The sequence below is a fragment of the Diadema setosum genome, unplaced genomic scaffold (genome assembly GCF_964275005.1).
Source record: "Diadema setosum unplaced genomic scaffold, eeDiaSeto1 scaffold_49, whole genome shotgun sequence".
Taxonomy (NCBI): domain Eukaryota; kingdom Metazoa; phylum Echinodermata; class Echinoidea; order Diadematoida; family Diadematidae; genus Diadema; species Diadema setosum.
The window spans coordinates 49,852-71,185 of record NW_027307675.1 but is presented as its reverse complement, the minus strand read 5'-3'; the positions used below and the strand labels follow the sequence as shown (position 1 = coordinate 71,185).

The window sequence follows — 21,334 nt, the reverse complement described above, 5'->3', positions numbered from 1 at the left end:
TTGTATGACTGTTTGCTTTGTATATTTCTAATCATTGGTGTCAAATTACAACTTATCAATTGAAGAATATCTTCATACTAATAAGAATAGAGGCCTATGTATTTATATTATATCATATATATATATATATTATAACACATAATATTTTGTATACAGTGTAAATGTGCAGGGACGGATACAGGAATTCAGTAATAGGGGGCGCACGTCGTCCATTTCCCATTTTCTTTGTTTATTTCTGTTGTTTGATCAAACATTAAAGGGGCTGCGCCCGGTGCGCCGCCACCTGGATCCGCCACTGAATATGTATAATTTGATTCGCGTATTGGCCGTTGGTTATAATACTAGTATCATAGTAGAAGGTATGATACGACAGAGAAATGCATGAATTGCCAATTGGTATTTATTAAAATTCTAAATTTGGGGGGCCTACCCCTTCGTCAGGGATGAGAATGCTAAGGTATCTTTACAGTGATAATAGCAACGGTAGTCATTGTTTATATCGCTATAAAGATAACTTAGCATTTTCATTCCACAAGAAGGTATAGGCTCCTGAAAATTTGGAATTTTGATAAATACCAATTGGCATTCATGCAATTCTCTATCGTGTCATTTATCGGATATATTCTTACATGTGAATTGAAGTGATAAAGATGAAATAGCATTACGCACACTTCGAAAAACGGAGGGACCCCATAAAAAGAGAAACCACATAGCTTGTAGAATATGGGCCCCTCAGGTACAGAATGTCAAAACGAAAATTATGCATTAAAGGGATCGTATAGTTTTGGTTGACACCTAATTTCAGGTTTCTAACATTTTTTGGTGAGATAATGAGAAACCTCTATGAAATATGAAAGAGCATGTAATTTCATGAGGAATTAAACGTTTATTTGATGAAAATTGGTTTTGAAATGGCCGAGATATCCAAAACAGAGTGATTTCAATGAAGTGTGGGACCCACACTTTTTTACGATCGCTTTGTTTTACTTTGTTTTTGGATGTTTCAGTCATTCCAAACCCGATTTCATCAAATGAACTTTGAATTCCTCTTACAATGGTATGCTCTGTACTATTTCATAAGTGTTTTCTTGGTACATTGCAAAAAGTTCTCATCTCCACCAATACTGTATCGTCCCTTTAAGGGGGAAAAAAACATGGTCTCGAGAGAGGGGGAAAAAGTCTAGAAGCCCACTATACGAAGACAGAGTAGCATATAAACAGTGACACACGCGAATATACATTAAACGAGACTGGAACAACATTGGAAACTAATAAAGAGAGACGAAAGCCCATCAATCTACACATCTATTCCTACCAGCCATGGAGATAAATTATCAAATTAACTGATCGTTACAAAATCTTCAATTGTTCCCATATTGCAAGTAAAACCTATGCTTGCCTGCTTTTACCGCAATTTTGTTTTCCTGCTTTTTAAAATCAAAAACAATTTTCTGGATCTTTTCCCTCGAGGGTAAACTATTTTCTACTCGACCGAAACATTACAACTTTCATCAAAATTGTTATTTTCATCACACACACACCAACACGCACAAACACACACACAGTCACACACACGCACACATACAAAGTTCTACGGCTACTTTCCCTATAGCCAAATCGACTTCGGAAATTTTTGTTTGCTTGTTTTTACAGGCTCACCGCTTTCGTAGTGAAAGTGTTCAGTCATGCAAACCAGTTTACTCCAGTGGAGCGGGGGCATGTTCTTGAGAGCGTAAAGTGGTTAATACAAAACCAAGTGGACAATGGGGAAATCAGGGAGAATAGAACCCGAAGGACGACGTACTTGATGGTAAGTCCTACAATTTCAAAATATAAAATGTATAGTGAGTGCAAGCCTGTCTTGGCAAACATACAGGTGATGATTTTTTGAATGATTAGTCATGCAAGACAATCGACTTATAGTGTTCGGGTAAATTTGATTGAAATATATACTAGGTTTTCCAACCAATTTCATTGTTTAGTCATTCACTTTCCTATTAGAATCATTCATTTTCGCTATTCTCGTTTTCGTTATTCAAAAATTGTTTTTCTTTGTTCAAACGACTAATTTTGCAACCGATTTTTCATTTGCGCATTCTAATTCATCGAATGGACATACATTTTCGGCAGTGTTTATTCAACTTTGTCTCCACCTGTCGCCATCTCTTTCCGAGCATTCAAATTCACATATGGGTAAACAAGTTCATAAATATATAATTTAATTAAAACTATATGATGATGTCCATGAAAACGTACATTACTTGAGCTGCGTTTTGAATTGAATGTTAAAAACGCCCACATGTTGATCAAACATGATGGTGCAAAAAAATGTGCAAAATGATAGTCACAGAGCATGAGTATGATGACCATAATCACAAAAACATGTCAAGTAAAAATTATAAACACAATAATGTACGATCATACCGAAAATAAAGATGTAAATTATTGATAAGAAAGCCATGTGATGACACGTCGACATAAGGATTTTCTATTAAAGTTTGCAAAACATGTTTAGCAATAAAATGGATGTTCAAATGAACAAATGCTGATAATGATGATTAAGGCGGTTAAGATGACAAAGTGATAGTCTCATTAGGCCTATAATCACTCTTGCGTATTCATAAGTATACGTACGTGCATTACGAAAACGAAACTGTGGGGTGGGGGAGGAGCAAAGGCCCCAAGTTAAGGGAGGGTAAAAGAAAACAAAATAACCCTCCCCCTCTTCAAGTATGCTCTCTTCCGCCAACGCAAACTGGAAACTACATTCATAAATGTACTTACAGTAGCTGTTCTACAGACGATTTTGTTTTTCCAAAAATCTCTTGAATATGCCACCCCTACTTAGCTTATCTTTTTGGTTCTAAAGAAGATAAATAATCCATAGTTTATAGGGACGTTGAGGCTACAACTAAGGCTACAACCTCCCCCTCTCCCCCCCCCCCAAAAAAAAAGGAGGGGGCGGGGGAGAGGGAGCTCATTTTAAACAAACTGAGGTCCTATCACCCTAAAGAGGTTAAAGTTTTGTCCCCCTACCCCCTCCCCCGGCCCCGTGTAGGGGCACACCTGGATCAGCCATGAGCAAACTTAAAACTATAGTCATTGATATCTATATAGCACTAAGAAAGATCTACCTTATTGGGTTTTAAAGAAAAAGATTTAAAAAATCTATGGTTTATGGACTGGGAGGGGGGGGATGGGGGCTCCTGCCAAGTTCGGTGAATATTCGTTGCGGGATTTTCAACCAAAAAAAAAAAAAATGGTGAAGCTCCATTCTCAGTTTTGATACACATCGAGATTATCTACCACGGGTTCGTAATATCATTGCAGTAAATGATTTGTACATTCAGTAACATTAGCCGGCAGCGTTTGCGCATTTTCCGTCAAAATCTAAAGTTTGTTATACATTTTCCGGCGAGACGTTTGTACATTTTCCGTTGATACAATTTCAGAGATTTGAACGTTTCCCGACGTTTGTTCCTTTACCGACTCCACACTCCTATCAGTGGATATTGTCGCTGCCAACGCAATAACGGGCTTTTTCTCTTTATTGCAATTGTGTATAGAAATCTGTCTGCACTCATTAATTACTACTGTACATGACTTAAGTATGATTACAGTTAAACCTGCCTTAGCGGCCACTGAAAATCCCCCTAGAGAAAAGACCTGTTAAAGACCCTGTGTATAACGGCTACATTGTACCTGTCTTTTCGCGGCCGGCGGCCACAAATTTTGTTCCCGTGGTAGATTTTAATCGGTCTATATATCGGCGACAGACCCGATGGAACAGTAGATAATTCGACGAGTTTTTCCGCTTTTTAGTCATGCCAGTCATTCATGGGCAACGTTCAGTAGATTGACGTAAATTTTAGGTTTTGTGATTGGTCCAAGCTTGACATCTGCACTTATTATACAGTCTGTATGGTATTATTTTAAGTAATGTGTGATGGAAACGATTATAGTAGGAAGAGGAGGGGTATGATGACATTCAAGTTGTCATGTCAGAATGGATTATATTCCTTTTTTTTTCTAAAATGATCGTTACCATTGAAATAATGAAAAGGATACCCTATGTATGCAGAAATCATGATATGACCTTCGAAATCATTGTTGATACGACATATTGTTTCCCAAATCCGTGCAGTCCATTAAGTCCATGAACAGCAATTGCACAGCATCAATACAAATCTTAGTTTAATGCTTTCATGCTAGTATTTGTAGTTAATTATATGTAAGCTCATGAATTAGAAGTGCTATTTCATTCTCTTCGAGCCATTATTTTCCCCGCCGAACGAGTTCGAGCAGGGGACTATGAAACGGGCTCCGTACGTGTGTGTGTCCGTGTGTCCGTCTGTCCGTCTGTCCGTCCGTGCGTCCGTGTGTGATCAAAATGTTCAAAATGCTACTCCTTCGCCATTTCTAACCCGATTTTGATTCTGTTTGCTTTATATGATAGCACTACATGGGAGCTTTGAAACTTCTATACAGAATTTCAGTTGTGACCTTTGACCTTGACCTTTGACCTATATTGTACATTTTGCTTCAAAATGCTACTCCTTCGCCATTTCTAACCCGATTTTGATTCCGTTTGCTTTATATGATGGCACTAGGTGAGGGCTTCAAAACTTCTACACAGAATTTTGACCTTTGACTTCTTTGACCTTTGACCTTGATTTTTGACCTATATTGTACATTGCCTACAAAATGCTACTCCTTCGCCATTTCTAACTCGATTTCGATTCCGTTTGCTTTATGTGATGGCACTTGGTGAGGGCTTCAAAACTTCTACACGGAATTTTGACCTCTGACTTCTTTGACCTTTGACCTTGATTTTTGACCTATATTGTACATTTTGCTACAAAATGCTACTCCTTCGCCATTTGTAACCCGATTTCAATTCCGTTTGCTTTAAGTGATGGCACTAGGTGAGGGCTTCAAAACATCTACGCAGAATTTTGACCTTTGACTTCTTTATTTATTTGTTTATTTATTCAGTCTTTTTTCAACAGGGTAGCCCCATCAGTAGGCAACTACTGTTCTTACTGGGTATTTTGACCTTTGACCTTGATTTTTGACCTGTATTGTACATTTTGCTACCAAATGCTACTCCTTCGCCATTTCTAACCCAATTTCGATTCCGTTTGCTTTATGTGGTGGCACTAGGTGAGGGCTTCAAAACTTCTACACAGAATTTTGACCTTTGACTTCTTTGACCTTTGACCTTGATTTTTTTACCTATATTGTACATTGGCTACAAAATGCTACTCCTTTGCCATTTCTTACCCGATTTCGATTCCGTTTGCTTTATGTGATGGCACTAGGTGAGGGCTTCAAAACTTCTACATAGAATTTTGACCTTTGACTTCTTTGACCTTTGACCTTGATCTTTTTACCTATATTGTACATTTTGCTACTAAATGCTACTTCCGGCGGGGACATATATTACGCAACGCGTAATTTCTACTTTTCCTTGTTTTACGTGGCTCTATCCGTAGGGCCTACTGGTACGACAATACACTTTTTTTAGGTGATCCGAGAATCCTCTCGGATCACCTATTGTATCTGTACGGATTCTTTCTTTTTAGGTGATCCGAGTATCCTCTCGGATCACCTTCTGTATCTGTACGGATTCTTTCTTCTTCTTCTTTCTTTATTTCTCCCCAAAAGTTGTGCAGAGATTAGCTCAGAAAGTGTTATGCCTATCAAGTTCAAAATTACACCATGTATGTATCGTGTCCCAAAGATGACAGATCTAGTAAAATCATAGTGATCAGTCGACCGTGACGTCACTATGACGTCATTATGTGAAAACACATTCTCAATCATATCTATTTATGGAATGGAATTTTTCAATGAAATTTACGTCACATATATTTCAAGTTATGGACATTCTACTCATATTCTCAAAATTCATCTATACCTTAAAACGTGCGCGTACGCGCGCGTTGAAATATTTGTATGCTCCAATCGAGCTCAAATTTTTTTTACACAAGTTTCAGCCCATTTGGAGCATTTTTTGAAAAATTGAAAAAATCGGACGGACGCGTACGCGCGCCCGCATATACGCACGCACAGCTCATATGCAATAGAAATTTCCCGTTTTTTTACTTTGATCGGATGTCTGAAATGTCAAGGAATATTTCTACCAAGTTTCAAGTCAATCCGACTCAATATGACGTCATACGGGCCCGTCAAAGTTGAAATTCCGCGCGCGCATCAATGGCGATAGACAGTGCAACTATGCCAAAAAACCGCCAATTTTAAATCCGATTTTACTCGTCAGGATGGACGGTGACCCCCCATTTTCTTGACATATTCTGAAAGCTGATGAGTTGTACATGTCATTTCATGGGTTGGCGATGCTGAAAAAATGATCAAAAGATATCAAATTGCTTAATTAAGTTAAAAAAAGTAAATTTTCAAAATGACGTCATCAAATTTCAAGTTCATTCGAGCGTATCTCACGAATCCTTTGCCAGTTTTCACCGAGATTTCAGTATGTTGTAGCTTATTTAATGTTCTTTCAAAAATTAAATTACAAACTTTTGATCGGATGACGTCATCACCTCGTAAAAATGGATTAAATGTCATCTTGTCAAATTTGACCAGTTTACGTGTTATCTCTATGGGAGTGCAGTTTTTCTGGAAATGAAAATTGACATGACTGTCTTTAGCGAGCATTAGCTCACTTATGCTTCGGTGAATTTCTCCCAGATTTTAATATGCTGTAGCTAAGACTTTGGGCAATTGTAATTTGCCCTTCGTTTTTTCAAACAATGTCGGCATCACGTCAAAAAACTTGGTTGGAATTAAAGCTTATCTTCGATGTATTGAAATATTTCTTTCTTTCTGCAACTTTCTTTGCAATAACTCAAGAGAAACATACCCTATCACCACCATATTTTGCACATGTTTAGTTCATGTCACGTACATTATTTCACAAAATAACAACTACTTGATCGGACACCATCTTGGGTATGTAAATTAGGGTCAAAGGTCATAAATGTTTCATCCTGTATCTTGGTGAATACATGTCCTATCTTTCCCATATTTTGCTCACGCAAAGACCATGTTACAAGGATCATTTCACATAATAAACACTTTTTGCTCAGATGCCATCTTGTCTGTGCAAAGTGGGGTCAAAGGTAATATGTACTTCTTTCTTTATCTTCGTTATGACGTGTTATCTCTATAGGAGTAAATTTTTCTAGATGTGAAAATTGACATGACTGTCTTTATCGAGCACTAGCTCACTTACCCTTCGGTGAATTTCTCCCAGATTTTAATATGTTGTAGCTGAGACTTTGCACTATCGTCAAATGCCCTTCGTTTTTTTTTCATACGACGTCGAAATCACATCGAAAAACTTGGTTGAAATTAAAGCTTATCTTCGATGTATTGAGATATTTCTTTCTTTCTGCAACTTTCTTTGCAATAAAAGCAAGAAAGACTGCCCCTATCACCCCATACTTAGCACATGTTTAGTTCATGTCACGTACATTATTTCATAAAATAACAACTACTTGATCGGACAACATCTTGGGTATGTAAATTAGGGTCAAAGGTCATAAATGTTTCATCTTTTATCTTGGCGAATACCTGTCCTATCTTTCCCATATTTTGCACACGTATAGACGATGTCGCAAGAATCATTTCACAAATTAACCACTTTTTCCTCAGATGCCATCTTGGGAGTGTAAAGGTGGGTCAAAGGTCATACATATTTGTTGCTGTATCTTCGTTATCTGGTGTATACAGAATTTGGTACCAAATATGGCAGATATGACTCCCTTTTCTAAATGAGAATCCAAACATCACACGGCCAATGTCTCTAAACACAGATGAAACCTGTGTGGTCATGCGTATTGCGATCAGGAGTCGAATCACTGATTAAAAAAAAAAAAATCGGATCACCTTAATTTGTCAGTAATGACAAATTACAATCTCTAGTTAGGTGATCCGAGTATCCTCTCGGATCACCTTCTGTATCTGTACGGATTCTTTGTTTTTCTTCTTCTTTATTTCTCCTCAAAAGTTGTGCAGAGGTTAGCTCAGAAAGTGCAATGCCTATCAATTTCAAAATTATACCATGTATGCATCATGTCCCAAAGACGACAAATCTAATGTATCACTGTGATCAGTCGACCGTGACGTCACTATGACGTCATTATATGAAAACACATTCTCAATCATATCTCATTAATGGAAAAGAATTTTTCAATGAAATTTACGTCACATATATTTCAAGTTATGCGAATTCTGCTCATGTTCTCAAAATTCATATTTTCTCTTAAAACGTGCGCGTACGCGCGCGTTAAAATATTTGTATGCTCCAATCGAGCTCAAATTTTTTTTGCACACGTTTCAGACCATTTGGAGCATTTTTTGAAAAATTGAAAAAATCGGACGGACGCGTACGCGCGCGCACATATGCGCACACACAGCTCATATGCAATTGAAATTTCCCGTTTTTTCACACGGATCGGATGTCTGAAATGTCAAGGAATATTTATACCAAGTTTCAAGTCAATCCGACTCAATATGACGTCATACGGGCCCGTCAAAGTTGAAATTCCGCGCGCGCGTCAATGGCGATATACAGTGCAACTATGCCAAAAAACTGCCAATTTTAAATCCGATTTTACTCGTCAGGATGGACGGTGACCCCCCATTTTCTTTACATATTTTGAAAGCTGATGAGTTGTACATGTCATTTCATGGGGTGGTAATGCTGACAAAATGATTAAAAGATAGCAAATTTCTTAATAAAGTAAAAAAAGTGAATTTTCAAAATGACGTCATCAAATTTCAAGTTTATTCGAGCATATCTCACTAGTCCTTTGTCAATTTTCACCCAGATTTCAGTATGTTGTAGCTTATTTAATGTTCTTACAAACATAAAATAACAAAAATTTGATTGGATAACGGTATCACCTCGTAAAAATGGATTGAAAGTAATCTTGTCAAATTTGACCAGTTTACGTGTTATCTCTATGGGAGTGCAGTTTTTCTGGAAATGAAAATTGACATGACTATCTTTATCGAGCACTAGCTCATTTACCCTTCGATAAATTTCTCCCAGATTTTAATATGTTGTAGCTGAGACTTTACGCTACCGTAAGTGTGCCCTTCATTTTTTCATACGCTGTCGGGATCACGTCAAAATTTTTGGTTGAAATTCAGGCTTATCTTCGATGTGTTGAGATATTTCTTTCTTTCTGCAACTTTCTTTGCAATAACTCAAGAAAAACGGCCTCTATCACTTCCATATTTTGGACATGTTAAGTTCATGTCACGTAAATCATTTCATAAAATAACAACTACTTGATCAGACATCATCTTGGGTATGTAAATTAGGGTCAAAGGTCATAAGTGTTTCATCCTGTATCTTAGTGAATACATGTTCTATCTTTCCCATATTTTGCACACGCAAAGACCGTATTACAAGGATCATTTCACAAAATAACTACTTTTTACTCAGATGCCATCTTGTCTGTGCAAATTGAGGTCAAAGGTCATATGTACTTCTTTTTGTAACTTCGTTATGACGTGTTATCTCTATGGGAGGGAATTTTTTTAAATGTGAAAATTGACATGATTGTCTTTATCGAGCACTAGCTCACTTGACCTTCGGTGAATTTCTCCCAGATTTTAATATGTTGTAGCTGAGACTTTACGCTACCGATAATGTGCCCTTCGTTTTTTCATACGTTGTCGGCATCACGATAAAAAACTTGGTTGAAATTAACGCTTATCTTCTATGTATTGAGGTATTTCTTTCTTTCTGCAACTTTCTTTGCAATAACTCAAGAAAAACACGCCCTATCACCCCCATATTTTGCACATGTTTAGTTCATGTCACGTACATTATTTGATGAAATAACAACTACTAGATCGGACATCATCTTGGATATGTAAATTAGGGTCAAAGGTCATAAATGTTTCATCTTGTATCTTGGTGAATACCTGCCTTATCTTTCCCATATTTTACACACGTATAGACGATGTCGCGAGAATCATTTCACAAAATAACCACTATTTCATCAGATGCAATCTTGGGAGTGCAAAGGTGGGTCAAAGGTCATATGTACTTGTTGCTGTTTCTTCGTTATAGTGTATGCAGAATTTGGTACCAAACATGGCAAATATGACTCCCTTTGCTAAATGAGAATGCAAACATCACACGGCCAATGTCTCTAAACACAGATGGAACTTGTATGGTCATGCCTATTGCAATAAGGACTCGAATCATTGATTAAAAAAAATCGGATCACCTTAATTTGTCAGTGATGACAAATTACAATCTCTAGTTCTTTCTTTATTTCTGGACAAAAGTTGTGCAGAGGTTAGCTCCGAAAGTGCATTGCCTATCAATGTCAAACTTATACCATATATGTATCATGTCGCAAAGACGACAGATCTAATGAAATCATAGTGATCAGTCGACCGTGACGTCACTATGACGTCATTATATGAAAACACATTCTCATTCATATCTCATTAATGGAATGGAATTTTTCAATGAAATTTACGTCACATATAGTTCAAATTAAACTGATTCTACTCATGTTTTCAAAATTCATCTATACCCTTAAAACGTGCGCGTACGCGCGCGTTGAAACATTTGTATGCTCCAATCGAGCTAAAAAATTTTTGCACACGTTTCAGACCATTTGGAGCATTTTTTGAAAAATTGAAAAAATCGGACGGACGCGTACGCGCGCGCCCATATACGCACGTACAGCTCATATGCAATAGAAATTTCCGTTTTTTTTACTTTGATCGGATGTTTAAAATGTCAAGGAATATTTCTGCCAAGTTTCAAGTCAATCCGACTCAATATGACGTCATACGGGCCCGTCAAAGTTGAAATTCCGCGCGCGCGTCAATGGCGATATACAGTGCGACTATGCAAAAAAACCGCCAATATTAAATCCGATTTTACTCGTCAGGATGGACGGTGACGCCCCATTTTCTTTACATATTTTGAAAGCTGATGAGTTGTACATGTCATTTCATGGGTTGGCGATGCTGAAAAAATGATTAAAAGATATCAAATTTCTTAATAAAATAAAAAATGTAAATTTTCAAAATGACGTCATCAAATTTCATGTTTACTCGAGCATATCTCTCTTATCCTTTGCCAATTTTCACCCAAATTTCAGTATGTTGTAGCTTATTAAATGTTCTTTCATGAATGTAATAACACAATTTTAATTGGATGACAGCATCACCTCGTAAAAATGGATTGAAAGTAACCTTGTCAAATTTGACCAGTTAACGTGTTATCTCTATGGGAGTGCAGTTTTTCTGGAAATGAAAATTGACATGACTGTCGTTTTCGAGCACTAGCTCACTTATGCTTCGGTGAATTTCTCCCAGATTTTGATATGTTGTAGCTGAGACTTTAGGCTATCTTAATGTGCCCTTTGTTTTTTCATGCGATGTCGGGATCACGTCTAAAAACTTGGTTGAAATTAAAGCTTATCTTCGATGTATTGGAATATTTCTTTCTTTCTGCAACTTTCTTTGCAATAACTCAAGAAAAACATACCCTATCACCACCATAATTTACACATTTTAGTTCATGTCACGTACATTATTTCATAAAATAACAACTACTTGATCAGACGCCATCTTGGGTATGTAAATTAGGGTCAAAGGTCATAAAAGTTTCATCCTGTATCTTGGTGAATACATGTCCCATCTTTCCCATATTTTGCACACGTAAAGACCATGTTACAAGAATCATTTCACAAAATAACCACTTTTTGCTCAGATGCCATCTTGTCCGTGCAAAGTGGGGTGAAAGGTCATTTGTACTTTTTTCGGTATCTTCGTTATGACGTGTTATCTCTATGGGAGGGAATTTTTCTAGATGTTAATATTGACACGATTGTCTTTATCGAGCACTAGCTCACTTACCCTTCGGTGAATTTTTCTCAGATTTTACAATGTTGTAACTCAGACTTTGCGCTATTGTTACGTGCCCGTTGTTTTTTCATATGATGTCGGGATCATGTTAAAATACTTGGTTGAAATTAAAGCTTATCTTCGATGTACTGAGATATTTCTATGTTTCTGCAACTTTCTTTGCAATAACTCAAGAAAGACAACCCCTATCACCCCCATATTTTGCACATGTTTAGTTCATGTCACGTACATTATTTCATAAAATAACAACTACTTGATCGGACTACATCTTGGGTATGTAAATTAGGGTCAAAGGTCACAAATGTTTCATCCTGTATCTTGGTGAATACATGTCTTATCTTTCCCATATTTTGCACACGCAAAGATCATGTTACAAGAATCATTTCACAAAATTACCACCTTTTGCTCAGATGCCATCTAAGTTGTGCAAAGTGGGGTCAAAGGTCATATGTACTTGTTGCTGTATATTCGTTATAGTGTATACAGATTTGGTACCAAAGACGGCAGATATGACTCCCTTTTCTAAATGAGAATCCAAACATCACACGGCCAATGTCTCTGAACACAGATGAAACCTGCATGGTCATGCCTATTGCAATCAGGACTTGAATCATTGATTTAAAAAAAAAAAAAAATCGGATCACCTTAATTTGTCAGTGATGACAAATTACAATCTCTAGTTGATATTTGTATCTTTTTCAGCTATTTTTTTTTCTTTGGTACAGAATGGAATACACACATCAACTTTGTGTTTGTTTAACCCTAACTAGGCCGGGCTATTTAGGTAGATGATAGAGCCGGGGGGGGGGGGGGGGGGCTCCCAGGCCCCCCCCCCCCCCCCCTCCGGATCTCGGCTGTCGACTGCGCGATCGCGACGAAAATTGGCACACGCATTGCCTATGATGTAATCTAAAGTACCATGAAGTTAATATTTTCAAAAATTATCATTTACACTAAATTATGCTAATTTATGCATGAAATCAGACAATTTGGTATAAATCACTAAATAAAGCTCAAAACAGGCCCATTTTTGGTGTAAATATTCTTTTTAGTGTCCTTAGCAAATGTAAGAGAAAAAAATTGCACAATCAGAAAAAATTTCCTAAGTATTTTATTGTTTTTTGAATTTCTTATGTATTTCTTTGTTTTTTCGACTTTATGTTTTTCATTGTTTTTTCAATGAAATTTGTCCGTGACATTGTTCTGAACAAGAAAATGCATAATTAATTGATTTTGATCAATAAACCCCCAAAATAATCATGCTTTTATGAAATTTGCCTGTAAACACAGTTTGCATTGAAATTGTACACAAATTCACGTTTTTGAGCAATTTTTGGTCTGACATGCACGTGCATATTCATGCGTAACTTCGGAACCACGCACCCGGGCATCGCAAATTTGGTGTCAAAAGATGCGGGAGACTCGAAAGAAAAAAGTCATGAAACGTCGCGGCGATAGCTTCTCGCGATAGCGATACATCGCGCGAAACGTCGAGGGGGGGGGGCCTCGGACCCCCCCCCCCCCCGGCCTAGTTAGGGTTAAGGGATGGTACAATATTGGTTGAGATGGTGGTTCAGCTTTTAACTTTTTTACCAGATACTTAGAAACCATTTTATGAAATTATAAAGACTATACAATTCTAAAAGGAATTCAAAATTCATTTGATGAAAATCGGTCTTGAAATGGCTGAGATATCAAAAGACAAACAAACAAAGTAAGGCAAAGCGGTTCTAATAAAAGGTGGGTCACACTTAAAATTAGCATCACTTTGTTTTGAATATCTCAGATATTTCAAAACCAATTTTCATCAAATAAACTTTGAATTTCTCCTCTAATTAAATGCTCTTTCGTATTTAAAAGAGGTATCTCATTATCATTAAAAAAAAAAATGGTTGAAAACCTGAAGCCCCTTTTCAACCCAAACTGTTCCATCCCTTAAATTAAAAGAAGATGTGGCGTTGTACCTATACCGTGCTTTACAATGACGGTCAAATTGCTTTGGAAAATTATACTGTTACCATCATTGGCAGTCGAAGGGCAAATGACTTCATGTTATTATACACATGTATTTCTTTTCCCTTAAACTGTGAAGTTTATTACAAATTGGAACAGGGTAAATTCGGTCGTTCCAATATCTTCTTCGCACATAATTGATGACTTTTCAACATATTTTCTTTCCTTTTTTCCAAGTGTCATAAATTATTTTCGTTTCACACATTATCGGAGACGAAAGGTCTGATGTAGGACCACTGAGCTCAGATGAAAAATGCAGCAAAATAAGAAAGAACTGGCAATGATGTCGACCGTTTCTTCAATGGCTCTGCTTGGGATGGGAAGATAAAAAGCAGTGGATCAATTATCATCTCCTCCCGTTCTGTTTTACATAGGGTGGTGTCACAGGCCCAGTATCCATGACTGCCTTTGTGCTGATTTCGCTCTTGGAATCTCGACAGTTTCTGGAACCTGAAATTGCGGTAAAATCCTATTTTCTACTTTCCTCCATTTCACAACCCGTATATCAGTGAGTATGCCATTCGTTTGATTCAGATACGATGATTTCATAAGGGGTTTATTTTGAATTACTATTCCATTCTACTCCTTCTCACCCTTATAAGATGAGTTTTGATGATGCTGATGCATGACATCAAAGAAATAGACTTGGTTCCGTTTTGTAATGTGTTTGTGTAATTAGAGCAGAAATAAAGTCATGTATAATCTAATGTATAAATGTATATATCTAAGCAACATGCGAAAAGTTTGATTGCAAAATGGATAAAGCACCTTTTTTATTTACATTTTGAAGTAAGACCTCATTAGATAGAGCAAAATTAAAGCTTTACATCATTACTTCACTTTATTTCCAATGGTTACATTAAAAAGGAATGTTCTTTATGATTAACTTTATTTCATATCTATTTATGATTTTCTTGCTTTTTAGCAACTTTACTCGCAAATATCTAAGTTAACAAATGGGGTTAACTCAATTTGGGATAAAATTCTTGATTTTTGTTTGATTTTGGACAATATCAATAGCATCTTAAGATTTTTGTCCTGAGGGCCAATTCCCGAGATGATTGTGGCCTGTCGTTTTATGCATTTGCAGCACTTTTGACCACTGTTCGTGTTTGAGATGTGTATTGCAAGCGTTACACTGTCCAAGAATTGAGCAAAGATGGACACAAGATAATGGGAATTTTCAAATTCGGCTCTAATTGCATGAACATCGGGTCACTCAGGCTCCAGTAGCAACTTCCTGAGTGGTTGCAAAGTCTTATATCTTTCGTGTTTCCTTCGTGTGTCCGTCACGTAAATTTCGTAATATTGTAGCAGGAGTAACACTGTCTCGAAAGTAAGCAAAAATGAACTCAAGACAAAGGAATTGTTCAAATTTCGGTTCTGACCATATAAACTTCCTGTCATTCATGGCCGCTGAAGAACTTTCTTAGGCTCTAGCAGCAACATCGAGAGAAGCTGCAAAATCTTGGCAAGCAAAAATATAGCTCGAGGATTTTACGACGGTTCATTTCATATTAAAGATTTACTCCTGCGTGTTTGCTTTACATGTCATTGTGTGACCTGTGTATAAAGGCATCGTATTTGCCTTTGTTCTTGATTTGCTTTAACCAAGTTCGGGACCAATTTTGCAGGAAATTGAACATTCCATATTCACATATTCATCATGCGTCACCTTCAGGACGGTGTGACGCTACTTTAAAAAAAAAAATCACATTTTTGTGTAGATTTCGTGTTTTTCCAATGTTGATTGGCTTTTGACAACGAGCCGGGGAAACACATCCACAGGAAAAAAAAAAACAGTTAGAATAACTTCGTCACGCCAAACATCGATGGAAAGCGAATATAGACAAAGACAAGTCACAAAGATTACGAAAGAAAGAACGAAAGTAGCATTGCCCGTAGTGTACATGGTCAATGCATAGTCCTTGAAAAACAAATTTGATGAATTTAGCACCACAGTTCGAGACCGGAATTTTGACACAGTTTCAGTGAGCGAAACGTAGTTCAACGATGACTGTCTAGAGGGGGCTTTGGAATTCCTGGCTATATTTTGTTTAAAAAGAACAGATTCGGAAAACGTGGCGGAGGTGTTGCCCTGACGTTAAAAGTAAAATGGGGCCAAGGCACATCGATCATGTCCACCTGAACTTCAAATTGTCTGGATGCAACTGCGTAAGTTGAAACAGGTAGTTGGCAAGCCTACGTGGAAAGACGCCATACTCGACAAAAAACGTCACATATGGAACTGACCAATCCGATTGGCAACAGTGACCATACTGGTGTTGTTTGGCAGCCCAAATAATACCAAGTCCAGCACAACAATCGAACCTATTGCAAAACAGTTCGACCGATGAAGAGTTGCGACACTTTGAGAATTGGTTAGTCCACCACGATTGGTCATCCGTCACAAATGCTAGCGGAGTGAATGCCAAGTGTGAGAATTTCTACAAAAGATCTTGATGATGCAATTCAACAGTACCTCCCAAGCAGGGAATCCAAAGTCCACTGCAAAGACAAACCCTGGATTACCTTAATGATAAAGGAACTCATCAAGAACAGACAAGTTACTTTCCACACCAAGAGCAAAGACTAGTCTCGTCTGAGAAAAGAAAAATCCAGAGGGAAACTTAGAACGCAAAGGTGGGCAGACTATAACAAGAATCAAATTCAAAGACTCAAGACACAGAATCCACGCGTGTGGTACAGGTTTGTGAAAATCACGACTACTTAATGTTCAGTTCAGTTCAGTTCAAATTTATTTCATATTTCCATTTTCTCAATGATGACATTACAAAATTATTGACAAAAAACAACAGTACAAAATATATACAATCATGTCTTTTGATTGTAGAAGAAAAAGAAAAAGAAAATATACTTGTCACAAATGTACATGGTCATATCGTATGAAAATGTCACTAGTAAGTCACTAGTAAGTAATGTTCACCGATCAGTGAGATTCGAGAGCCTGGAATCGATGCAGAAGATAAGAAATCAATCGCCAATGCTATCAACAAGCATTTTATTTTCGTCTACATCTGACCAGACACTCTGACACTTGCTAACAATGAGCTACCGACAGTCAGACCTTCTGATCCCTGTACAATTCATTAAGTTCAGCCTTGGGATGTGTACTCAGAACTGAAGAAACTAGGATAAGCTGGTAAAAGCTGTGGCCCTGATGGAGTGCCTGCGAGGAATTGATTCGTGAGATTACACGTAGAATTGGCTTCGCCACTTTGTGACATTTTCAACACATCTTTGCTGGAAGGAGAAGTTCCATCTCAGTGGAAGAGAGCCATTGTTGTGCTAATACCTAAAGCCCCAGTCACATAATGCTCTGCGTCCGGAGTTACGTCCAAAAAAGTCACTTTTTACAAAAAAAAAAAAAAAAATGCGGAAAAATGCAGGCGACACGGACAGATACGATCAGATGCGGACACCTGCGTCCACTTGCGAATAATCTTAGGAATTGACACCTTATTTGTTTTATCGACTTGCGTAAATTTCCGAATACTTCTGAATACTTGCGGAGAGTTAACGCATAGTTACAGATTGTTATGGATAATTATGGAAAATGTGTTTTTCTCTGATGATCCCTGTTCAGTTAGTATATTATGACAACAAGGTTATCACATATCGGACTGTCTTATATTGTACATTAGGGAAAAAGCTGAAGTTATGTCACGTACACCTTGTGAAGACTTTTTCGCATTCCTTTAATTTGCTTTTATACAGCAATAGAGGAAAAATGAAATTTGGAACTGTAAGTTTGAATTGATTTTGTGCAACTCAAATATGACTATATACATCATCAATGTCCAGTATACATAGCATAACTATACCATACATAAAATGTAATATAGATCGATAAGTTAAACAACAGAGTAGGAACAAATAAATTACAGTCATGGAATAGACAAACTTTGCTTTAGCTGTCATGGCTGTAATTGTGCATCGAGAGTCATGACCTACTGCGTTATGTTAAGGAGACTGATATAATAAAGTTAATACCGTAATGCTTGATAAGTTTCCAGATATAAATAATAAACATCTGGACTTCAGAACACCCCTCCATTTCCAAAATATAAAATGAAAGATGCAATACACATTCCATGGAGTGTAAAGTGGTTAAAGGGGATGGCTAGTACCTGATCAGTGGGAATCAGTGGGAATGCAGGGGGATGATTGCTCCAATCCTTGTGGGATTCATTTAAGAGTACATTATATATCTCTTGTTGTGTGAAAATTATTTGCTTCAGAATGGCCTGATATTCAAGTAATGTGCAGTTCAATGTTTCCAGGTTAGCATGCCTGTACAGTGACGGGGCGATCGTTAAAGGCCCGTTAACTATCGCCCAACACTGTACAGGCATGCACATTACTTGAATATGAAACTGATCAGCTACTAACCATTCGATCCCTTTAAGACTTTTTAGAAATACAGTCGTTTTAATTTTATATAGTTAATCGCTGCCCCACATCCTCCCCGGTCAGAAAAGTAAATAATATGCTGTAACCCCATTCCCTACCCAAAATATTGACCTTTTTCGAATAACATACATTCAGAGAGTGCAAGAAAAATGAGTTCAGCACCAAGGGTCAACAATGTCATCTGTATATGGGTGCCACCTATAATGACCATATTTTGCGGGAGAAATTTGATAACTTGATCATGTAGCCGTTCTGCCACTCCACCGCTTAATTGCGGATACTTACGATGGACGGGAATAAACGCAAATGGACGGGAGGTAAACTTATTTGCGGATGGTCTGCGTCTAAGCTACGGATCGTCACGTTCAGTTACGGAAAGTTACGTTTAGTTACGGTTACTTGCGTAAGTCTACATTCGTGGAGTCCCTCTGCGAAATTTTGAACATTTCATAATTTTGCAGGCTTGGCCCCGTCATTTTGCGTTTCTTTACGGATTAGTTACGGACAGTTACGTCTACATACGACCCTGCGGATGCCTGCGTCCACTCTGCGTCCCCCTGCGTCCACTCCTTCGTATCTATCCGCGGTGGACGTAACCCATCGTAAGGCACTGTGTGACTTGGGCATAAAGAAACGCCACCTAAATGGAAAGACTCCGGCCAATAGCCTTGACATTATCACTTTGCCAAACTCGCGGAGTTGTTTACGTCTACCGTGTCTTGCTTAACAACATACCAGCAAGTATCGACACACAGCAGTTTGGAAGTAGACAAGGCATGTCCACGACTCACTGTCTAGTGCGCTTCCTACATTAGCTGTATACAAGACAAGCTGAAAACTACCTCCACATTCTGCTCTGCAACAGAGCGGACTCACAAATCTGCACCAACGACGTGAGGATTTATGTTTGAATTTTGCTCTGTTTCTCTTCAAACGCTTCAGAGACTGGTTTCCTGAAATGCAAAACTCTGACAGACTCTAAATGCAAAACTCCGACAGACCTTAAATGCAAAACTCCGACAGACTCCCCAGGCGTAAAGTGAAAGAATACAGATGTAGAACCGAAAGACTACAAAACAGTGCAATACCTTACTTTGTGAGAACTATCAATGCACGATTAATGTGAATCAATTAGAAAGGGTTAAGACCATCAAACTCATACCAGGTATATATCTGAGATGCCTTTTCAAGGACAAGTCCACCCTCATAGACATGTGGACTGAGTAAATGCGGCGATATTAGTAGAACACATCAGTGAAAGTTTGAGGAAAATTTGACAATCCGTTGAAAAGTGATGAATTTTTGACGATTCTTCTCAGTCACTGCTAGATGAGAAGACTACCACAGCTTGTGATGTCGCATGTGTAGAATGATATAAAGAAAATAAAGAGAATTGAACATAATTTTCACTTTTCTCGTATTATAAAAGAATGTTTGACTTGCCTCTGTCAGAAGGCAGGATGGATAATATCACCGTTAACAAACGTCTGTGACAAGTCGAGGAAATTTGCACTTTTTAAAAAAAAATCAAATTGTGTGAAATTCTCGTTATATTTTCCTTATACAGTTCTACGCATGTGACATATTATACTGTAGTATTCTTCCCATCGAGTAATGACTGATTATATACTTTGAAATTCCTAACCTATGAACGAATTGTCCGATTTTCCCCAAACTTTCACTGATGCGTTCTACTAATATTGCTGCATTCACTCAATCCACATGGAATGCGCGTGTGCGTGTGTGTGTGTGAGAGAGAGAGAGAGAGAGAGAGAGAGGGAGGGATGAGGAGGATGTGAATAGAATATGAGGGAAGGAAGTATCTAGGTTCTTTTCATTCAGTTTGTGTTTATGCGTTACGCACGGTGTGTTGAGCGTAATCAAACTAATAGACTTTATGATAATTATATATCAATTGAACATTTTTCAATAGTAAAAAATTGTTTGAAATGTGAAAGTGCTCTACTTTTTGATCAAATTTGTATTGTTTTAGTTTTGTTAGCAAATGTTGCAATTCGACCGTTTGGCTGCGAGAGCATTTGTAATAAACCATATACCATACCAATGGAATCACACTCCTTGCGTGATTGTAATTCCTTAGAGGCAAAGGAGTTAAACATGAAGAAATACTTACCAAATATCAACGATCAAGACGGATTTACCCGGCAGTGTTATAATTTCTTTCTGTTTTGGAAAATAACGTTCTTACTTTTGTTCAAGACACAGAATATTAATGTCTCAACACTTTGTACAGGAAGGAGACATGAACGAAATAGACACGGCGATTGGTCGTGCTATCAACTTCTTGGAGGGGGAGATTCAAGAAATTCAACGGGTGTACGACAAAGCCATCGTCGCCTACGCGCTGGCCCTGGCGAGCAGTGGTGTTGCTGGAGAAGCAAACGACAGCTTGATAGCAAGTGCAAGAGAAGCTAACGACAGACTGAAAAACGCATCAAAGTCTTTTGAACGTAAGCAGTGAAAGTCAACGACTATGCGCGAATGGAACATGGGTTTGTGCCAATAGGAAACTTTAGATTTGCTTGAGACGACGATGAGAGGCAATGTACAAAGAATAAAATGGCGTTCCCATATGATCGGTGCATGAAGTAGCTCTCTATACGTCGTAAACTGAGCGGACGCAAAAATAGCCCTGAACGCGTTATGAAAACTCAGGCGCGCGAGCTAGAAATTGATCGATTTTGATGCTAGTACACGATTCTGCGCAACTCAAACCGGGTTGTTTTTCCCCTCTGAACGTTCCCGTCGGCAAAATCTAAAGCTCCCTAGTATGACTGTGAGAGGAAACTCTGTGGCCAGGTCAAATCATGTTCTTATAACTAAACATCCTGTATATTGAATGAGAGTTAGAAGGACCATTGTTAAATGAAATTTTTGAGTTTTTTTTTTTCTTTCTCCTTGTCATTCCCATACGTTTTTCATGTTATAACCA

At 37.8% G+C, this 21,334-nt stretch overlaps 1 protein-coding gene across 1 annotated transcript in view; it reads left to right on the top strand.

Moving 5' to 3' along the window:
* Positions 1–21,334, top strand: part of LOC140245875 (complement C3-like) — a 145,304-nt gene that overhangs the window by 84,501 nt on the left and 39,469 nt on the right. The window contains exons 27-30 of the mRNA XM_072325360.1: positions 1,654–1,810; positions 14,322–14,408; positions 20,636–20,765; positions 20,799–20,852. Of these exons, the coding sequence (XP_072181461.1) occupies positions 1,654–1,810; positions 14,322–14,408; positions 20,636–20,765; positions 20,799–20,852 (428 nt within the window). The remainder of the gene's footprint in view (positions 1–1,653; positions 1,811–14,321; positions 14,409–20,635; positions 20,766–20,798; positions 20,853–21,334) is intronic.